Source organism: Melanerpes formicivorus, unplaced genomic scaffold (assembly GCF_026170545.1).
Source record: "Melanerpes formicivorus ecotype bairdi unplaced genomic scaffold, bMelFor1.0.p_v2 SCAF_134, whole genome shotgun sequence".
Classification (NCBI taxonomy): Eukaryota; Metazoa; Chordata; class Aves; order Piciformes; family Picidae; genus Melanerpes; species Melanerpes formicivorus.
Window position 1 is genome coordinate 384,543 of NW_027142486.1, and position 20,099 is coordinate 404,641.

The 20,099-nt window shown below is 53.1% G+C and overlaps 1 protein-coding gene across 1 annotated transcript in view; it reads right to left on the bottom strand.

Annotated features, from left to right (window-relative positions):
* Positions 1–5,279: 5,279 nt before the first annotated feature.
* The window catches only part of LOC137456625 (E3 ubiquitin-protein ligase rnf213-alpha-like), a 70,822-nt gene continuing 56,002 nt past the window's right edge, over positions 5,280–20,099 (bottom strand). The window contains exons 46-65 of the mRNA XM_068168155.1: positions 18,411–18,594; positions 17,138–17,340; positions 16,909–17,010; positions 16,349–16,564; positions 15,523–15,604; positions 15,185–15,219; positions 14,144–14,238; positions 13,854–14,004; positions 13,590–13,758; positions 10,816–10,907; positions 10,191–10,448; positions 9,871–10,006; positions 9,531–9,614; positions 9,247–9,418; positions 8,833–9,028; positions 8,008–8,085; positions 7,563–7,763; positions 7,054–7,143; positions 6,583–6,743; positions 5,280–5,895 (exon numbers count right to left, since the gene is read on the bottom strand). Of these exons, the coding sequence (XP_068024256.1) occupies positions 5,703–5,895; positions 6,583–6,743; positions 7,054–7,143; positions 7,563–7,763; positions 8,008–8,085; positions 8,833–9,028; positions 9,247–9,418; positions 9,531–9,614; positions 9,871–10,006; positions 10,191–10,448; positions 10,816–10,907; positions 13,590–13,758; positions 13,854–14,004; positions 14,144–14,238; positions 15,185–15,219; positions 15,523–15,604; positions 16,349–16,564; positions 16,909–17,010; positions 17,138–17,340; positions 18,411–18,594 (2,898 nt within the window). The 3' untranslated portion in view covers positions 5,280–5,702. The remainder of the gene's footprint in view (positions 5,896–6,582; positions 6,744–7,053; positions 7,144–7,562; positions 7,764–8,007; positions 8,086–8,832; positions 9,029–9,246; positions 9,419–9,530; positions 9,615–9,870; positions 10,007–10,190; positions 10,449–10,815; positions 10,908–13,589; positions 13,759–13,853; positions 14,005–14,143; positions 14,239–15,184; positions 15,220–15,522; positions 15,605–16,348; positions 16,565–16,908; positions 17,011–17,137; positions 17,341–18,410; positions 18,595–20,099) is intronic.

Below are 20,099 nucleotides of genomic sequence, written 5' to 3' on the forward strand. Positions count from 1 at the left end.
ATGCCCAGGATATATTGGCACTGGACACATTCTCTAGGAAAGGCTTAAACAGAGTAACCAGAACGTGGCCTGGGCTCTTTCATTTGGAGCTCTGATTTTGGCTCTCATTTTTGGTGCTCATTTTGGACTGGCTCTGCTCTCGCTCTGGATTTGTGGCAGAATTGGAGAGAGCAGCACTGGGACCTGGCTTATCCCCAGACCTGCCTGCCCTGGGGTCCTGCTTCCTGCCTGCTGTAGAGCTGCGTCTGTTGGCTTGCACAGGCCAGCACTGCGGCTGCTCTTGCACTGCTCAGGCACTGCTCAGGCAGTGCTACCCGCAGGAGTTTTGCCTCGTGGCAGCTGTGTCCAAGGACACTTTGATTTTGGCAGGTCCCTTTTCCTTTGGATTTGTGCCACATTATCCACACATTGGATTATAAACCTGCAGTTCTGGAGCTTGCCACTGAAGAGAGACCTGGGGACCATCTCCAAGTTCCTGGCCTGTCCTGGCAAGTACAGCCTGCACTCTCAGCTTTCCCTAGGGTCAATCCTGGCTTGCCTTTGTTTATCAGTGGGGTGAAGCTATTTTGTGGCTTAGCCTTTTCCATTTTCTGAATTCTCTGAATTGTACTAAAGTTGCCCAGAAGCATCCTGGTAGAATTCACAACCAAACAGAACCTGTAAAGAATTTAATCAGTTTTGTAGACCATTTTGGGGCAGGGTTTGGGGAAAATAAAAATAACTATATTTTTGTAATCCCCACCTCATTAATTTAATCCCAATCAAAACACCCAGCTCCAGTCCCTCCCATGGCAGATAGTCTCCATGAACTTCTCCAGCCTGAGTCCTTCCCACAGGCTGCAAGCTCTCCACGAGTTGCTCCAGTGTGGGTCCCTTCCACAGGGTATCACAGTATCACAGTATCACTTAGGTTGGAAAGGACCTCGAGGATCATCGAGTCCAATCTATCAACACAGACCCCATGACTAGACCATGGCACCAAGTGCCACGTCCTATTTCCCCTTGAATGCCTCAGGGTCGATGACTCAACCACCTCCCTGGGCAACCCTTTCCAATGACTAATGACTCGCTCGGTGAAGAACTTCCTCCTCACCTTGAGTCTAAACCTCCCCTGGTGCAGCTTGAGACTATGTCCCCTTGTTCTGGTGCTGGTTGCCTGGGAGAAGAGGCCAACCCCTTCCTGGCTACTACCACCTTTCAGGTAGTTGTAGAGGGCAATGAGGTCACCCCTGAGCCTCCTCTTCTCCAGGCTAAACAATCCCAGCTCCCTCAGCCTCTCCTCATAGGGCTTGTGTTCAAGGCCCCTCACCAGCTTTGTTGCCCTTCTCTGGACACGCTCAAGTGTTTTGATGTCCTTCTTAAACTGAGGGGCCCAGAACTGGACACAGTACTCAAGGTGCGGCCTAACCAAGGTGTAGTCCTTCAGGTACAGACTGCTCAGGTGTGGATTCCCTTCAGGATCATAAGTCCTGCTGGCAAACCTGCTCCAGTGGAGGCTTCTCTCTGTATGTCCACAGGTCCTGCCAGGAGCCTGCTCCAATACAGGCTTCCCATGGAGTCACAGCCTCCTTTGGGCACATCCACCTGCTCTAGCACCAGGGTCCTCCATGAGCGACAGGTGGATATCTGCCCCACCATGGACACCAATGGGCTGCAGGGGGACAGTCTGTGCCACAGGGTCTTCACCTTGGGCTGCAGGGCAACCTCTGCTCTGGTGCCAGGAGCATTTCCTCTCCCTCCTTCCTCACAGAGCTTGGTGCCTGCAGAGCTTTTTCTCTTAGACAGTCTCAAGGGCCTCCAGCATCTCAATCCACCCGCAAGTAGACTGGGAGCCACAAGAATTTGGGAGGAGATGCAGGCAGGACAGCTGTCTCCACATGGCCAGAGGGATATTCCATCCCATAGGTGTCATGCTCAGGATATAACCCAGGGGACAGCTGGCGCGGCCTGCTGCTCAGGAACTGAGTGGGCACTGGCCAGCAGGTGGTGAGCAGTTGCCACATGTGTCTTGTGCAGATTTGTCATGGGTTGAGGTGATGCCTCGTTAAAAAAGCACAGAGTTGAGTCCTCTAGGATGGAGTGGAAAATTGTGCCTTTGTTATTCAATGGCAGGATTCTGCTCTCTCTTTACAGCTGGCAGCAAGGCCAACTCGCTCTTGTTCTGCTTCCTGCCAGCTCTTTGGAGGGAGTCCTTATCTCCTGCTAACATGAAGGGCAGACCTGCAGAGGCCTGACTAATTTTCTCCTGTGCAATTATGGCCTGCTTAGGCCAGGGAGACAATGAGTGGGGGAGAAAAGGAGCAGCTGGGGTTTGTGGTTCAGTCTGCTTGGGGGATGGGGTTTGTGCATTTTCATGCATTCTGTATTTTTTCCTGTCTATTTTTGAATACAGTTTCTGTACTTATCTCCAGTTCCACAAGAGTGTCTTTGGTTTACTTCCATTGGGAGTAAAATGATCTCTGTCCACTCTTTAAACTAAGACAACATTCTAATTAGATTTGCATCATCATCATCATCATCATCATCATCATTATTACATCTCCCTTTCACTTTCTGTCCTATTAAACTGTCTTTATTTCAGCACACAAATTTGACTTTTTCCCCTCTGCTGGGCTCTGGCACATGGAGGATGATGTTAGCCCACTGTGCACCCTGTAAAGAGCTGGCTGCATCCAAAAGGGATTGTCTGAGGCAAGCACTAGCAGGTGGCCATTACTTGATAGCTCAGAAATAACAGCAGGATCAAGACAGCTTCTCCTGCGTTCATTGCTCCCAGCGTCCCTCAGATGGGAAGGGTGAGACAGGAGCTCACTGCTGAATTTTGAATACAACCAGTTTACTATAAAATAAAGGTAAAGAGTGCTGGGCACAGAGCAGATTCGCTAAGAGCATAACCACAGGAGCTGAGCTTCTACAGACGCCACACACACATCTCCATACACATCTCCAAAGATCCCTCTGCACGCTCCCACCCCCCTCCATCAGGGCTGGGACAAAACTTGCACTCTTGACCTGGCCAGGCTTCAGACATCTCCAGGCCTCACCTTGCTCTCCCAATACACCTCCCACACAACACAGACTACAAGCAGCCAATCAGCTTAAAGATGGAACCCCACGGTCCCCAGCAATTCCCCTTGCCAAAGCCAAATATCTCAATTTCTCACAGGAAGCATCCATGAGAAGTGTTTCTATATCAGCATCTCATCAAAGAGCTTCTCCATACCAAGTGCTGGCAGGAAATGTGTTCTGGAAATGGCTGCACCCATCTGTGTTTACACTGAGGCAGAAGAAGGGTCATTATTGCTGGTCCATATTCATGGCCTATGGAATCATTATTATTATGATGGGGTTATGAGAGGGGGTCTGTGCCCTCTGTGTGATTGTGGGGGGCATCTCTGGAGTTGTGGGTAGGCTGTGGGTAATTGTGGAGGGTCTGTGGGGTGAGGGGGTGGTCTGGGGAGTTATCACAGTATCACAGTATAACCAAGGTTGGAAGAGACCTCAAAGATCATCGAGTCCAACCTGTCACCACAGACCTCATGACTAGACCATGGCACCAAGTGCCACATCCAATCCCCTCTTCAACACCTCCAGGGATGGTGACTCCACCACCTCCCTGGACAGCACATTCCAATGGCTAACGACTGTGGTCCGTATGGTTGTGGGAGGGGCTATGGGGTTGCGGGCTTGCGGGGGTGGGAGGTGTGCAGGGCTGGAGGATGCTGCCTGTGCTGTCACGGGAGAGTTCTGCGCAGCTATGGAGCAGGGCTGTGGGGTTGGGGATGGTCTGTTGGGCTGGGGAGGGTCCTTGGTTTCAGGTGGGGTGCCTGTGGGGCTATGGTAGGGTCTGTAGAGTTATGGGGACCTATCTGTGGGGTCGGGGGTGGTCTGTGGAGTTGGGGGGGGGGGGGGGGGGGGGAAGGGGTCCGTGGGCTTGCGGGGTTCATTGTTCTGCTTTACTGCTAAATCCAGCTGCTAGGGGCAGTGCCAGGCCCTCTCTGGCTGCTGCTCTGTTAGAACATGGAGCCCCCCCCAAGCCCTCTGCCCCCATGCGCTGCTTCACAGGAGGCTCCAGAGTCCCTCTGGAGGGTTCTTCCCGGTAGCCGAGGGAGAACAGAGCGCAGTGGGATGGAGTCCCCGGGCCAGCCCCGCCCACTGCAGGGAAGGCTCTCTGCCGAGCGGCAGTGGAAGTCCCGCCCATGACTGGGCAGCGATAACCAATCAGAGCCACACCCCCCACTCCCCCGAGGCAAAACGAGGAACAGCCACATCCGGCCGCGGCTGCCAGCAGCAGCTGCAGAGCGCTGCGGAAGCTCCTGGGGGTGCTCAGTGCTTGCTGGAATTAGTGTTGGACAAACAGACCTTCGCCACCCTCCTGCGTAAGATCCTCCTAGAGAAGCTGTTGGCTTTTGAGCTGGATGAAGCATGAGGTGGTCATCAACCAACTGCACTTCAGCAAGTTGTCAGTGACACCAAAGTGGAAGGAGCAGCTGTGGTACCACCCAGGGTCCTGCTGCCACCCAGAGAAATGTCATAAGGCCAGAGAAGTGCACTAAGAGGAACCTCATGGGGTTCTACCAGGGCAAGTGCAAAGTCTGCCCCTGGGGTGGCACAGCCCCCAGCATCAGCACACAATGGCTCCGTAGAAAAGGCCTTGCTGAACCCCAAGTTGACCATGAAGCTTGAACCCTTGTGGCAAAGGCAGGTCATGATGGAGGGTGATGTTCCTTCACTTCTGTGATGGTGAGGTCACATCTGGAGGCTGAGCCCATTGCTGGGCTTCAAGCCCATGATGCTTTGCTCCAGCCAACACTTTCCTTTGGAAGCTGGAAGGACATAAGCAAGGGATGGAAGAGCAGCAGCAGATTCAACCCAACGCAACCCAGGATGCTTGGGTTTTGGTTTCCATCATCATGGACCTGTCCTTGATAAGCCAGATCCATTGGGATCTGGTGAGATTAACCTGACCAACTGGGACAACTGAGTCTTCACCAACAAGCTGGTCAGACCTCTGTGGAGAACTTGAAAACAGACTTAGGGAGATGCCACCAAGATGATGAAGACAGTGAAACGTCTCTTCTAGGAGAGGCGGGTTGACCTTGGCCTTTCCTGTTCCTGACCACCCATGGAGGCCAGTGTGGGAAGCTCAGGCCTTCAACTCCTCCACCACCATCTCTCTGAAGACCACATGAGCCCCATGGTAGCCCCTGGGAACCTATGGCACCATCCAGGTGCCCTCCACCACGATTTTGGGAACGACATGAAACTAAGATGGGACCAAATGATGTTTAATGGTGCAGCAAGGGTGAGGAGGGACCAGGTAGGACAGAAACCATCAATGATGGGCAGAGGGATGCACAGAAGCAGCTCTTGAGCAACACTGGGGTGGTAGAGAAGCTCCAGCTCCAGTTGGACAACTCAGGACAGGGGCAACAGTGCTGGGGATGTGGCCATGGGTGTGCTCTTCAGCTTCTTGCTGTGGCTTGCCAGGGTTGAAGGGATGAGGACACTTGAGGTCTCCCAGTGGTCACTGGTGGGTCCAGGTGAGAGCTTCTCACCCAGGTTCAGGAAGAAGAGAAGGATTTGGGGGGTTTGGAGGCTCAAGCTGTTCCAGGAGCCCACGTGCAGCTCATGTGTGGATGGTGGGATGTGGGGTAGATGTTTCCTCTCTGTCCACCAGTGAGGACAGGGTGAGAAGGAGACTAATGGCTGCCTTGGGCTGGTCTCTCCTGGCCATATGCAGGGAGATGGATCTGGCTGGTCCTGGCAGCTGTCCTCCAGACAGAGAGGATGTTCTTGACACGAATGTCTTGGCCCAAGGCATTCGTGAGGGTGTCCACAAAGTCATCAGAGACCTGATTGTCCTCCAGGAACCACCTGAAGGCATACTTCAACCTGGGGGTGAGACAGAGCAGGGGATGAGTGAGTCGAGGTGGGATGGATGTCCCATCATGCCCAGCCATCAGCCATAGCCAGTGTCAGCTCTTAGCTCTCTTGGTCAAGGCTGCTAGTCAATGGTGGCCAACATTGCTGGTCAGTGGTGGCCAACATTGCTGATAAATGTTGGCCAAGATTTCTAGCCAGTGGTGGCTCTCAGTGCTGGCCAACATTGCTGGTCAATGGTGGCTCTCAGTAGTGCCTCTCAATAGTGGCCAGCACTACTGGCCAGTGGTGGCTCTCAGTGGTGGCCATGGCTGATAGGCAGTAGTAGCCAACATTGCTGATCAGTGGTGGCTCTCCCAGGTGGCCAAGGTTGCTGGTCAAGGATGGCCACCACCTTGTGCTAGAGGCCACCCTGAGGTACCTCCAGTGGCATCAGAAGCCAACAAGGCAGCTGATACTTGGAGAAAGGAAAAACCTCTTCCCATCAGGGGTGATGCTACCATGGGACAGGCCCTTCCAAGATGAGCATCTCCAAAGATGTAGATCCACCAACAATGAACCAGATGAGGCCTTGAGGCCTTCTGCCTGGAGCAGAACCCTGAGCAGAGAACTCCAGAGGCCTCTCCCTAACCATATTCTCCTGAAATGCTCTGACTTCTGCCAGTGCTCTGACAGTCCTATGATATGACCTGGACTTACTCATGTTCAGGCTGCAGATTGGACAGTGCCACCATGATCATCTCATGCAGCTCAATGAGGAAGAGGTCGAGGTTGGTGTTGGACAAAGCCAAGGCCAGGTCCTTCACCTCTTTTGCATCCAGCTGACCTTGGAACTCCTCAGGGACCAGGTAGAAGGGATCCTGCAAAGACCAAGCAGCTTCATCATCAAGGACACCCCAGCACACCCCACCCAGATGGCTCCAGAGGTCACATCTGGTGGATGGAGAACCACAACCCTTCTTGGGTCTTTGATCCTCTTATCTGGGCCACCAGAGAGCTTCAAAGGCAGAAGCCAGGCATGAAAGTACCCAGGGAAGTGAATTCTCATTTGACTCAGGGAAGGGATGAGAAGAGGACATCGCAGTGCCACCTGGTTGTGATGTCCTATTTCCTTTCTCCTCTGGGCTGCCCAATCTCCTACCTCCCCTCCCCCTCCTTCATCTGCCTCACCTGGTTCATCTGCACCAACAGCATGGACTTGCGAGCTGCCAGGACCTTCCACAGAGACAAGATGTGCTTCAGCTGGGTGTTGGGCACCACCTGAGGAAGAGGGACAGAGAAGGACCTTAACTCCTGGAGGAGGACATGTTGGGCCACCAGCATCTCCTGATAGCTGCACCTTGACTGTTCAGTTCAAACATCCAGGTTAGCACATCTACAAACCATCACCAATGTCCCCCATGGAGGTGTCCCAGGCCATCTTCTGTGCCCAAGGTGTTCCCAGAGGTGGATATGGCATGAAGACATGCCAACATCTAGCCAAGCTTTTGAACCCTCTCAGGTGTCCAGGATCTTTTTGCTCTGAGCAGGAGACCCCCAACTCCCCATGGACTTGGGGACCTTGGAGCATGAGAAGGTGGTGGAAGACATGGGAGATGAAAAGCTTTGCCCAGAGAGGCAATAGGGTGATGAAGGCATGAAGGTCCTGCTTCCCACCCCACCCCTTGCCCCTTGCCCACCGGCAGGTCCTGGAAATGCTTGGCATTGGTGTCCATCCTCAGCTCCCGACGGACGTAGTTGGGCAGTGGCTGCTCTGGGTCACCACCTGTCACAGCCAGGAACTCAGCAGCCACCTTCAAGGTGGCCAAGGCCTTGGAGAGGGCATTGACCGAACGAGCTTCTTCCATGATGCGCTTCTGCTGGTTGATGCTGAGCGGCTCCTGGCATGAGAATATCAATGTTGGGACCCAACGAGGCCTGGGAGCGCCACAACATGATGTCCTGCCAGAGTCCTTGTCCCCCTGGAGCAGGAGAACTGGGTCCTACTACGTTTCCAACCCTCTACTTGAGTTGGGCTTTGGGATGTTCCTGCATGGCAGCCTGGTCTCCAAGGCCCCATTGTGTCATGGGATGTGAGGGGAGACCTCAGGGTCGGATGGAGAAGACCAGTGGCTTGCTTCTTACCTGGGGCAGCTGGTCCTTGATTTTCATCTTGGTGTCCTGGAGGGTCCTCACATTGTTGAGGTCAACAGATGGAGCTGTCTGGAAAGGATTTGAGACAGATGGTCATGAACCTGCCTGGGGTCACTTAACTGGGGCCAGCAGAGAAGCTCAGCTGGGCAGGTGTGGGTCCATGGGATGGCCCCAACGGTTCTGCAGGAAGTAGTTGATGGCATCCTGAGTATCCTGTGATACTCAGGAAGTCAGGGGAGGTCCCTGATGGCTGAGGTAGACATCTCCATGGAGACATCTTGCCTCTCCAGCAAGATGGTGGAGAAAGTCCTCTTGGAAACCATTTTGAAGACCAAAAGGGTCCAGCATGGGCTGATCTCCACCTTTAGGAGAACATGGACACTTGCTGGTGCAGGACAGCCTGGTTCTGGTGTCCTCATGTTCCCCTTTTTCATCATCTCCAGGCTTTAGTTTCAAAGGATGGAGACCAACAGCCCAACCAGGGATGTGCTCCATTAAGGTGGCTCAGAGTTGCACTTTGGACCCTCTTGAAGTTCTTGGAATAACTGCCAGCTCCTCAAAGAAACCAGGCAGACAGCTCCTTTCCAGAAGACAGGGATGGAGGTCCTCACCTTCCCTCTCTGGCCATCATTTCATGGCCAGAGAAGTGGTTTTCTGACTACAGAAGTCCTTCAAAACCCAAGGAGCAGAGACAGATGTAGAACAGGCATCTGTCAATGATTTTGCTTGAGTCTGATGGCTCCAGGGGAAGCTGGAAACAGACCTCAAGGCCACTTCTGGCCTGGGACAACCCAGCTTGGCCACTGCTGAGCTCACCTGGCTCTTGATGATGGGCTTCCCGCTGATGAAGCGTCGAACCACTTGGCGCTGCAGCAGCTGGAAGTCGAAGTAGGTCGTCTTGGTGCCATCCTCCTCTATCTCATACTGCAGGTTGGCCAGGGCCATGGTCAGCAGGTCACTCTTGGTGATGGCCAACACGGAGGAGGGCTTCACTTCTTCTGCTGAGATGGACCTGGGAGGGAGAAGGTTGCTCTGTGTGGTTGCAGCACCTCTCACCTGATCCTTCTCTGCCATCAAGGACCTGCTCTACTGAACACCAAGCCACCAAGACATTCCAGCATCACCATCTGGCCACCACAAGTCCCCTTCAGGTTGAACACCAGCTCTGGAAACCTCTCCTGGTGAGGGGAAGAGGTGGACAAGACACCAGCTGAGCAGATGAGGACCTACCGTTGCCTCTCCCTGGTGACCCGCGCGGCCGTGTCCACACAGCTGTTCTGCAGCTGAATGAGGAATGCGGTCACCAAGTGGCTGATGGAGAATTGGGTGGGGAGGAGGCTCAGGATGGTGGTGGTGCTGGTGTTGATCTCATGTGGCGAGAGGTCTGGCTTCACAGTGATGCCTGGAAGAGGGTGGGAAAGGTCTTCTCCTCACTATGGATCCATGAGGAAGTTCTCCCTATGTGGTGGTTGATAGCCTAAAACTACCATGATGCCCTGAGGGTGGCCACGTACCTGAGCTGGGTGGGTTCATCTTGATGTTGCTCCAGACTTTCTGGATGGTCTCTATGGCTCTGCTGAATGCCCAGCATTGGTCCTCTGTGGACACAGAGAGAGGAGAAAGGAGCCCCACCAAGGAGCCATGTCAGGTCTAAGGATGACTTCTGACAGACACAGTACTGCAGGTATCACCTTGGGTTTCAGGACCATGTGTGACATCAGCAGACACCATGAGTCTCAATGGGCTGCTCCTGGGCTGGCTCCACCACACAAACTACTGCGGCAGCTTCTCAGTGGAGCACCTGGGTGCTGTCCAACACCCACATCCCAGCCATGGTGGCATCCCATAACACACCTGAAAGTTCAGGTTGCTGCAGGAACTGCTGGACTGTGTAGTCTTCTCCTATGTGGCTGCTCTGGAAGAAGTGGATCAGGGCGTTCTGCAGGCGCAAGACATCAGGCAGATGTTGAACATGTTGGATGTTCTCAAGCTGGAAGGCAATATCCAGAGTGACTCAAGAGACAAGGACCCCACCTGGAGGAGGACCTCATCTTGCTTGGATGCTCCCAAGAAATGTGGAGTGGGGTGGATAATAGTTGTCCCAGTGCCACATGGACATCACCCAGACTGACTCTACCACGTTTTAGAGGGGAGGAGATGTTCCCACAGCCAACCTTGGAGAGGAGCTCCAGCAGGATGGGGTAAGGATTTCCAGTGCCTCCTCCATCTTCCTGCAGCAGGAAATGCATCAGGGTCTGGATGGTCATCTTCTGTTCAAACCTCCACATGCAGGCCTGGTTGATCAACCCCTCAGTTGGGAGGTCTTGGAAAGGTGGTGTCTGGCCATAAGCTATTTTCAGGAGAAGGCTGGAGCCATGGGGACCTTCACTCATCCTCTGCTCCTTGACAGAATTCAGGAGCTGCTTCAGTTCCTGCAAGAATGACCCAATGGTCATTAGAGGCCACCCCTTGTCACCCAAGCAGCCGGGGCATTCATGAGGTCTTAGGGTAAAGAAGAGCAACTAAGGCTCTGGAGAAGTTGGGGGCATGAGGAGAACTTGCCACCAAGGAGACAAGAACAGAACCACCCAAGGAGAAACCCACAGGTGGTATTCTCCAAGGGGGATCTGAATTGGCTTCTAAAGCCTCCAAGAAGCCAGTTCTCTGCAGGAGACCACACCAGGATGAAGTCCCAGCTCAAAACCGAGGGCACAAATCTCTTCTCTTCCAGGTGGGAACACCCAGAGCTCAGCAGATGTATCTGGACATGGACATAACCACCAGCAAAGGTTGGTCTACCTGGAAGAAGGGCTGAGCCAGGGCTTTGAAGGACATCTCCCATTCTTCTCGGTCCCTTTTTTCAAGCAGGATGTTCAGGGCTACACTGCTCTCTGCAGAAGACACAAAGGAGGACTCTGTAGAGCTCATGTTCTGACCAGAGCTTCCTTTGACTTCTTGACAGGGAGGAGTAAGAGGAGGTAGAAAGAGGACCCAAGAGCAGAAGGGATGCCACAGATTGAGCCAGCTGTCTCCCAAATTGCTTGTGCCCTCAAGCTGGTCTGGCCTAAGTGCTCAGGGTCCTCATGGTCCTGCTGGTGACCTCCTAGAACTTCCCAGCTTTGGTCACCATTCTCTACCTGCTGGGTTGTCTTTTCACCAGTTGCCCAGGGTGGGGACTGTCCTAGTGTTACGCTTTGAAGGTGGAACTTTAGCCTGGTTCCTAACTGCAGAGACTTAGAGTGAAACAAAGGTAAATGAATCCCCATTGGGTAGGGAATAATAACTAACAACTGCTAGGTGCAGATCCTTGCAGGCATTTGTTGAGCAGCTTCTGCTGCTTGCACACAGAGCTCCTCCTCCTTTCCACCTTCTGTGGCTCCTGCTTGCAGCTCCTCCCTCTCCCATGGCCTCGCCAGGACAATCACTGCTTTGACTGCTGAGGTACTGGGAAGGAGGGAGGGAGTGGGGGTGGAGGTGAAAGGTTCCCCTGGACCGTCCGGGGGGGGCTGGGATTTTCTGTGTACTTTATAACTTGTAACTCTATATAACAATGTACCTCTGCTGTGGTTTGTACATATCCATTGCATTTCATACCTCTAGACTTTGGGTTTATTGTAAATAGAGCTTCAGCTGCTTCCAACCCAACTGAGCTGCTCTGGTGATTGATCCTGGGGCTAGTTCCCAAAATCTATTGGGGGGTAATTTAAACCCACCACACCTAGGAAGGAGGAGGCCATGACCCTGCTCTTGGCTGAGGCCCAGCCACCATGAGCCTGCTGGTATCACAGTATCACAGTATACCCAAGGTTGGAAGAGACCTCAAAGGTCACCAAGTCCAACCTATCAACACAGACCTCATGAATAGACCATGGCACCAAGTGCCACGTCCAATCCCCTCTTGAACACCTCCAGGGATGGTGACTCCATCTCTCCCTGGGCAGCACATCACAATGGTGAACGACTCAGTGAAGAACTTTCTCCTCATCTCGAGCCTAAACTGGCTCAGCTTGAGACTGTGTCCTCCTATTCTGGTGCTGGTTGCTTGAGAGAAGAGACCAACTCTTTCCTGGCTACAACCACCTTTCAGGGAGTTGTAGACAGTACTAAGGTCTCCCCTGAGCCTCCTCTTCTCCAGGCTAAGCAACCCCAGCTCCCTCAGCCTCTCCTCATAGGGCTTGTGTTCAAGGCCTCTCCCCAGCCTTGTTGCCCTTCTCTGGACACGTTCAAGTGTCTCAATGTCCTTCTTAAACTGAGGGGCCCAGAACTGGACACAGGACTCAAGGTGTGGCCTAAGCAGTGCAGAGTACAGGGGCACAATGACTTCCCTGCTCCTGCTGGCTACGCTATTCCTGATGCAGGCCAGGATGCCATTGGCTTGCTTGGCCACCTGGGCACACTGCAGGCTCATGTTCAGCCAGATGTCAACCAGTATCCCCAGGTCCCTCTCTGTTTGGGAGCTCTCCAGCCACTCTGACTCCAGCCTGTAGCATTGCCTGGCATTGTTGTGGCCAAAGTGCAGCACCAGGCACTTGGATGTGTTGAATGCCATCCTGTTGGACTCTGCCCATTTGCCCAGCCTGTCAAAGTCCCTCTGTAGAGCTCTCCTACCCTCTAACAGATCAACATCTGCTCCCAACTTGGGGTCATCTGCAAACTTGCTGATGACTCAACCCCCTCATCCAGATCATCAATGAAAATGTTAAAGAGCATGGGGCCCAGCACGGATCCCTGGGGGACACCACTAGTGACTGGCCACCAGCTGGATGTAGCACCATTTACCATCACACTCTGGGCTTGGCCCTCCAGCCAGTTCCTAACCCAGCACAGAGTGTTGCTGTCCAAGCCATGGGATGACAGCTTAGTGTGGTGGTTTAGGCTGGGGGCTGGCCCGGATGCCACTGCACAGAACACACCTGGGAGGTCCCAAGGGGTGGGCCCAGCCCAGGGGGTGGTCACAGGAAACCAGGTATTTCATTCCCATAATGCCCTGCTCCCCCATAAAATATCCATGTGGGGTCTTCACTTCCTCTTTTGTCCCCAGCTGCTGCCTAGGCAAAATGGAGTGAGCCACCTCCCTTGGGCCTGCCCAGGCCCAAGGCTGGGTTGGGGGGGAGGAAAGAGCCCTGGGGGTTTGGGTGTACCCCAGGTGGGTATGGGATGTTTTTGGGTATGTTGTGGGGTTTCTCTCTTTTGTCACAGTGCTTGTGGTTCTCTGTAAAGCTTTCATTGGTGTTTGTTGTTAAATTGTTTCTCTTTTTAAACTTCCCATCACTTTTGCAATCTGTTTGTCTGAGTTGTTATTCCTGCCCGTGGTGGGGAGAGGATTTGCCCCAACCCATTATACTTAGCCAGCAGTTTGCTATGGGGGACAGTGTCAAAGGCCTAGGTGACCTCCTAGAACTTCCCAGCGTCTCCCTACCTGTTGGGTCATTATTCTCTACCTGCTGTCTTCTCACCAGTTTCCCAGGATGGAGACTGTCCCACTCTCCATGGAAGGAGGAAGCCATGACGCTGGTCTTGGTAAGAAGCCAACCACCATGAACCTGCTGGTTCCTCCCTGAGCGTCTCCCTACCTGCTGGCTTGTGCTTGCTGAGCTGCTGCAGAAAGAGGTGGACAATCAACAGAGTATCCTCTGTGTTCCTGCTGAGAGCTTCTGCCAGGCACTCCATGTCCTTCTGAAGATGGCCCCAGAAGAAGGCCTCCACATCCTCTGGTTTCTCCTTCATCAGGTCTAGAACTGCCTGGAAGATGTGACAGGCTCCACCATGAAGCTCTCCAGAATGCCTCCCTCCAAGCACAGCTGAAGTCTCCCCATGGCCTGCTGTTGGTTGCTCACCTGTCTGTCAGTGGATGTCCCCAGCAGAAGGGTGGAGTGGAGCAGAGCTCGTGCGAGCCCGACACAGGCAGGTGACAGGGACCTCTCCAGATCATTTCTCCTCGTGCTGGGGCTCGCCAGGATGTAGCCCTTCTCCGTCTGATCTCCAGTGCTACAGACCGAAGGAGCCATCACCCACTGCCTCTTTGGCTAGGCCCCACAGGACGTAGAGACCTTTGCTTGGGCCAGCCTCAGGTCCTCTACTGGAGGGTTGGGTGAATGGGTGAAGACCTCTGGGACAGTTGACTTACATCATCTTCTCCTCAAAGCCTTCTGCAGGATTGTGCCTGATGCCCCCAACAGCAGCTCCACACTTGCATCGCTTCACTTCCGTGGGACGCCCACACTGCAGGTGGACAGGAGAAGGTGGAGTGAGAGAGAAGCTTGGATGCCCAGCCAGGTGCTGGAGGCATCCAGCAAAAGCTGAGGGCACCTATGGAGTTTCCACATCCTCCACTTAGCTTTCTGTCCTGGAAGAGGCATTAACAAACCAGCTGAACCTGTTTGGCCACTGCCCTCTCACCTCCCTCCCCCACGCAGGGTCCAGGGTGTCCTGGAGGAGCCAACAGGCAGGTGCTGCTCAGGCTGCCTGGGGGAGTACAACCTGAGCCCTGATATCTATTAAATCATGCTCAGATTTCATCATATTTCTGGCTTGTAATTTTGCTCATAAACTACAACACTTCCTACGTGGGGTCACTGTAATGGCTAACAAGAAGACAGGAGGAGATGGAAACATCTCCAGACCAACCAGGTCCTTCTTACAGCCAGCAGCATGTGGGTAGGCATCAGCTTGGGGTTGAGACTAACCAAACCTGGAATCACCTGCTTGGCTCTACTGCTGCCATGAAGGGACACAAATCCCAGCTCCATTTAGGTCAGTGCCTCACTGGGAGAAGAACCCAAATGGCTTGGAGAAGAGCCCACCTGGCTTGGAGAAGAGCCTACTTGTTTGCAGAAGAACCTACCTAGCTTGGAGGATGACCCAGCTGGCCTAGGGGAGAATGTAGCTGGCTTGGAGAAAAACTCAGCTGGCTTGAAGAGGAGCTCAGCTGGCTTGAAGAGGAGCACAGCTGGTTTGGAAGAGAACCCAACTAGTTTAGAGGAGAACCCACCTAGTTTAGAGGAGAACCCAAGTGGCTTTGAAGCCTTGCAGCTGCTCTTGCACCTGAAGGACCCTCTGGGAGTCAAAAGAAGACCTAAGCAGCTCATTCCAAGATTGGTGGAGATTGCAGAGATGCAATAAGAAGCAAGAGACAGAGCTACAAAGCTCCCCCCCCAGAGACACTTACCTTGGTGACAACCCAGAAGGAGCCACACCGACAAGCTAGGTGTGCAAGAGGACATGGTTAGTCAGTCATCTCCCACCAGGATGGGAATGTGGCCAGCTCACCAAGAAGGTGCCAGGCCTGACTCCCACCTCCTGCCTTCCAGCCCCACCATGTGCCTCCCACAGACCAAAGGGGCCCAAAGTTGCTCCAGCAAGGTAGAGATCATGGATGACTCAGCTGAAGGGGAGAGATGGCCCTCAGAAGTCTTTCATCCCTTCCCTCCATCCCATGCTCCATCTCAAGTAGCTTCTGGTGGATTCTCGGCGTGCACCAGAGCAAGGAGGCCCCCCAGTACTTACTCCAGATCTTGTCTGTAGCACCAATTTTCCAGTTCTTCTCATCAAAGAGAAGGTCTCCAGGCATGGTGGGAAGGTAGGACGCCTTGGAAAGGAAAGTGAGAGGTGGAGTAACCATCTGCCAAACTCTTTCCCACCTAGTTGAGGAACAATTCTGCTTCTCAAGCAATAAGAGGGAAGAAGAGTTCTCCTTGATGGCCACTGTCATCAGGGAGAAACTTCTGGTGAAGGAATGAGGACTAAGTGAGGTCCATCAGACTGGGAGATGTCAAGCTGGAGTGACCAGGCATGAGCAAAGTCTCCCAGAGAACCAATTATTGATGAATTTTGACTGTGGGCCTCAAGTGCTGTGGGCCAGAAGTTGCCTTGATGGGAAGACCTAGAGGTGGCTGATGTCTCCATTCCAAGAGAAGCAGCAGGACCTCCTGGTTGGCTCCACAAGTAGCAGGAACAAGTACTGCATGGACAGGCCCCTGGGGAAGCCCAGCTCAGGAATGAGCATCTCCACCACCATCTGAGTGGTGAAAGACTTTTGGTAGAAGAAGGCTGCTCAAACTGGGCTTGAAACAACCTAATCTTCACCAACTAAGCTCTACTAGGCCCCCAGCTCCCCTTGAGCAGAGAGATGGACATCTCCCATGGACCATCCAGCCCATCCCCATTTGAAGTAGAACAGGATGGAAGGTCACAGTTACTTCCCAGCTCAAGGAAGGAGAGGAACAACAACCCACAAAGCAACGAGCTGAGCAGCACACAACCTGTCTGCTGGGACACCTTGGGCCAGAACAGTGGCCTGGGGAGATCTGTGTCCCTCAACCTCATAACTCACCTTCACCACATCAGGCTTGAAGCAGATGTTCTTCAGGAGGTAAGTGATGGGGCTGGAGGACAAGGCCAGGGTGAGTGCGGTGTGGAAGACCACCTCCAGCAGGCCTGGGTCTTCTTTGTCACCCAGCGCATCCATGATCTTCTTCAGTTTGTCTTCCAGCAGCTCCTCTGGGACTGGTGGCAGCTGGAGGATGTTCTCCATTTGTCTCATGACAGCCTAGAGAGGTTGAACCAGACACAAGGGAAGGCAACCAACAAGTGAACTCCCCAGGAAGGGTCTTCTGACTTCACCACTGAGGTTCAGGGGTCATGAGATCCTCATTTGTGTCTCCTGGCAGCAGGAAGCCCCCACAGCTTTTCGCCAACACAGATGGAGACCTCCTGCTTCCAGGAAGGTGCAGACCAACAAATAGTTCCAGAGCAACCAACAGTCCCAGAGCAACCAACTGTTCCAGACCAAGCAGTGGTTCCAAACCAAGCAACGCTCCCAAATCCCCCAATGCTCTCAGATCAATGAATGGTTCCAGGCCAACCCCCAAGGAATCCTCCACAGATACTCACTGCCAAGCTCTGGTTTTCTGGGGACTCTTTGTTCTTCAGCAGGTTTTGCACTCTGTCCAGCACCGAGAACATCAGCATGGTGTTTGACCAGGCACTTCTGTCCTGAAAGCCACAGAGGGACATTGTCTCCCTCATGCACAAGTGAAAGGGCTCGAAGAGGAGGCTGGCATCACCCTTTGAGGACCCACCTCAGCTCTTCTTTAGCTCAGCCCACCTCACAACAACTCACCTGGGAAATGTCCACCCCTTGGGGTAAAATCCACTTCTCCACCTGAAGGATCTTCCACATGGAGGTGAGTCCATAGATGTCACAGAGGTTTCTGATGAGGAACACCTGAGGCCATGGAGTTGGAGCCTTAGCAACCAGCTTCTTCATAGCATCCACCAGGTCTTGGTCTTTCTGCTTCTCCTGGGCAGAGGGTGAGCTGGGATCTGCAGTGGGGTAGGAGGTTTCTCAGGCTCCACAGGTGGCACCTCACAGGTGTCCTTCACCAACAGCTTTTAAGGCTGCAGAAGGACCATATTTGGTTTGGCTGAGCTGAAGTTAATTCTCCTCACAGCATCCTTCTAGTGCTGTGTTTTGCAGCAGCAGTTGATAACACAGCAGTGCTTTGGCTACTGCTGAATAAGTCTCCAGGCTGTGTCCTTTCAACATTTCCCTGCCCCAAGAGTACACTGAGGGGTGGGCAAGATCTTGCGAGGGGACAAGGCTGAGCCAGCTGACCCAGACTGGCCAAAGGGGTGTTCCATGCCATGTGAGGTCAGCTCAGATATGAGAATGAAGTGAAAGAAGGAAGGGGGGGATTGGTCCATGGTGTTTATCCTTCTAAGGAACCACCAAGCTTGGAGAGCCATGCTGCCTGAGACCAACCATGGTCCTGCTGGTGGAAATTAGAGACCAACATCTCTCTCTCTCTGCTTTCACTTCCACACAGCTTGTTGCCTTTGCTCATTATTGTTATTAAATTGCTTCTATGTTATTCCTGGCTTTTGTTATATTTTTTCCCCTCTCACCTGGGAGAGGGAGTGATAGAGCAGCTTTGATGGGCATCTGGCCTCCAGGCCAGGGCCAAAACACCACAAGAACGTAGGATGTAGTAGTACCTAGGTTGCAGTAGGACCTAGGCTGTAATAGGACCTAGGCTGCAGCAGGATCTAGGTTGCAGTAGGACCTAGGCTGCAGTAGGATCTAGGTTGTGACAGGACTTAGGCTGTAGTAGGATCTAGACTGTAGAAGGGCCTAGGCTGAAGTAGAACCTAGGCTGTAGTAGCACCTAGGTTGTAGCAGGACTTCAAAGGCCCTCCAGTTCTCCACAGCCTCCCTGAGGACTTGGAGACCTTCAGTCTGGAGACCAAAGAGCTGGGAAGTTTCTCCAACCCAAATTCCATTTTCATGGAAATTCCTTTTTTTTTGTTCCAGCAGAACCCTCCAGGTTGAACCTTGTTTTTGTGGTGGGACTTGCCCAAGACCTTCTGGTGTGAGCCCAGGCTGAAGGACTCACTGGAGAGCAGCTGCCTGCCCAGTGTGGTGGCCACGTGGCTGATGGAGAGGCGCAGTTGGGCAATGGACTGGAGGGTGTTAATCCTGGAGACCTCGGCTTGGCAGAAGGTGGAGAGGTCCATGGTGGAGAGGCAGCTCTGGGCAAGCTCTCTGACACCTTCTTCATCAGAAGGATGCATAAAATCCTGTTCAAAGAGGCAGCTTTAAGAGCATGAAGGTGGGTTCTGACCTTGGATCACAAGATCACAGTGTATCAGAGGCTGGAAGGGACCTCCAGAGATCATCCAGTCCAACTCCCCTGCCAAATCAGGATCACTTAGGGTAGTCTGCACAGGAATGCATCCAGGTGGGTCTTGAAAGTCTCCAGAGAAGGAAACTCCACAACCTCCCATGGCAGCCTGCTCCAGGGCTCTGTCACCCTGTGACCGTTTGAGGCTGTCCCCTTTAAGAAAGGGAATATTGTGGTCGGATGTTTGTAAACGAAAGACGGATCTAAACTAATTTCATTGGTAGATTGGGAGGAAGCACCTTCTGAACTGGGAGTGCAGCAGAGTATCCTGGGCATTCCTGCACTTTCCTGGTCAGTCTTGCTTTTCCCCCTTTGCAGCTCACAGCGTTCTGGGCTTTCGGCCAAGGCCTGACCTTGAAACTGATAAGCTGCAAGGCCTGTATTAACTGCCTTCCAATTAACACATAACTGCTTTTCATTTTTTTGTCTTTTCTCTCTTTCTAACCCTCTCTGGGGAAAGGGGGAGAGAAGGGGGAGCAGAGGTGGGGAACCCCCTCAGCAGAGGGGGGAACTCTCATTTCTGTGCTACTTTATTGTATATTTCTGTATATATGGTAAATTCTGTATATTCCCCTGTGTTTCCCTGCTTTGTAAATATGCAGCACCCACTGCTTTGCTAATTCAGCTGTGAGGGTTTTTTTTCCCTTCACTTTCCCTTCCAACCCTACGACACACCCTCACTGTAATGAAGTTTCTCCTCATGTTGAGCTGAAACCTTCTCTGTTCAAGTCCTGTTGTTCCTTGGCTTCTTGCTGTGCACCCCCCAAAAGAGCTTGGCCTCCTCCCCTTGCCCCCCAGCCCTCAGCTATTGATAGACTATGATCAGATCCCTCTCAGCCTTCTCCTCTCCAGACTAAACAGTCCCAGGGCTCTCAGTCTCTCTACAGAGGGGAGATGCTCAATTCTCCAAATCCTCCTCGTGGCTCTCCCTTGGACTCTCTCCAGCAGTTCTCTCTCTCTTGAACTGGGGAGCCCAGAACTGGACACAGGAGTCCAGGTGTGGTCTCAGCAGGGCAGAGTAGAGAGGTAGAAGAACCTGTCTAGCCCTGCTGGACACCCTTCTTGGTGCATCCCATTTGCTGTCTTGCCCACAAGGACACATTGTTGTCCCATGCAGAACTTGCTGCCCACCAGCACCCCAAGGTCTTTCTCCGTGGAGCTGCTCTTCAGCAGGGCAGCCTCTAACCTGTCCTGGTGCCTGCTCTTACTCTTCCACAGGTGCAGGGCCCTGCACTGGGCCTTATTGACCTTCATGAGGTTTGCCTGCAGCCAGCTCTCAGCCTGTCCAGGTCACACTGGATGGCAGCACAGCCTGAGGGGTGTCAGCCAACCTCCCCAGATGTGTATCATCAGGAACTTGCTGAGGGTGCTCTCAATCTCCTCATCCAGGTTGTTGCTAAA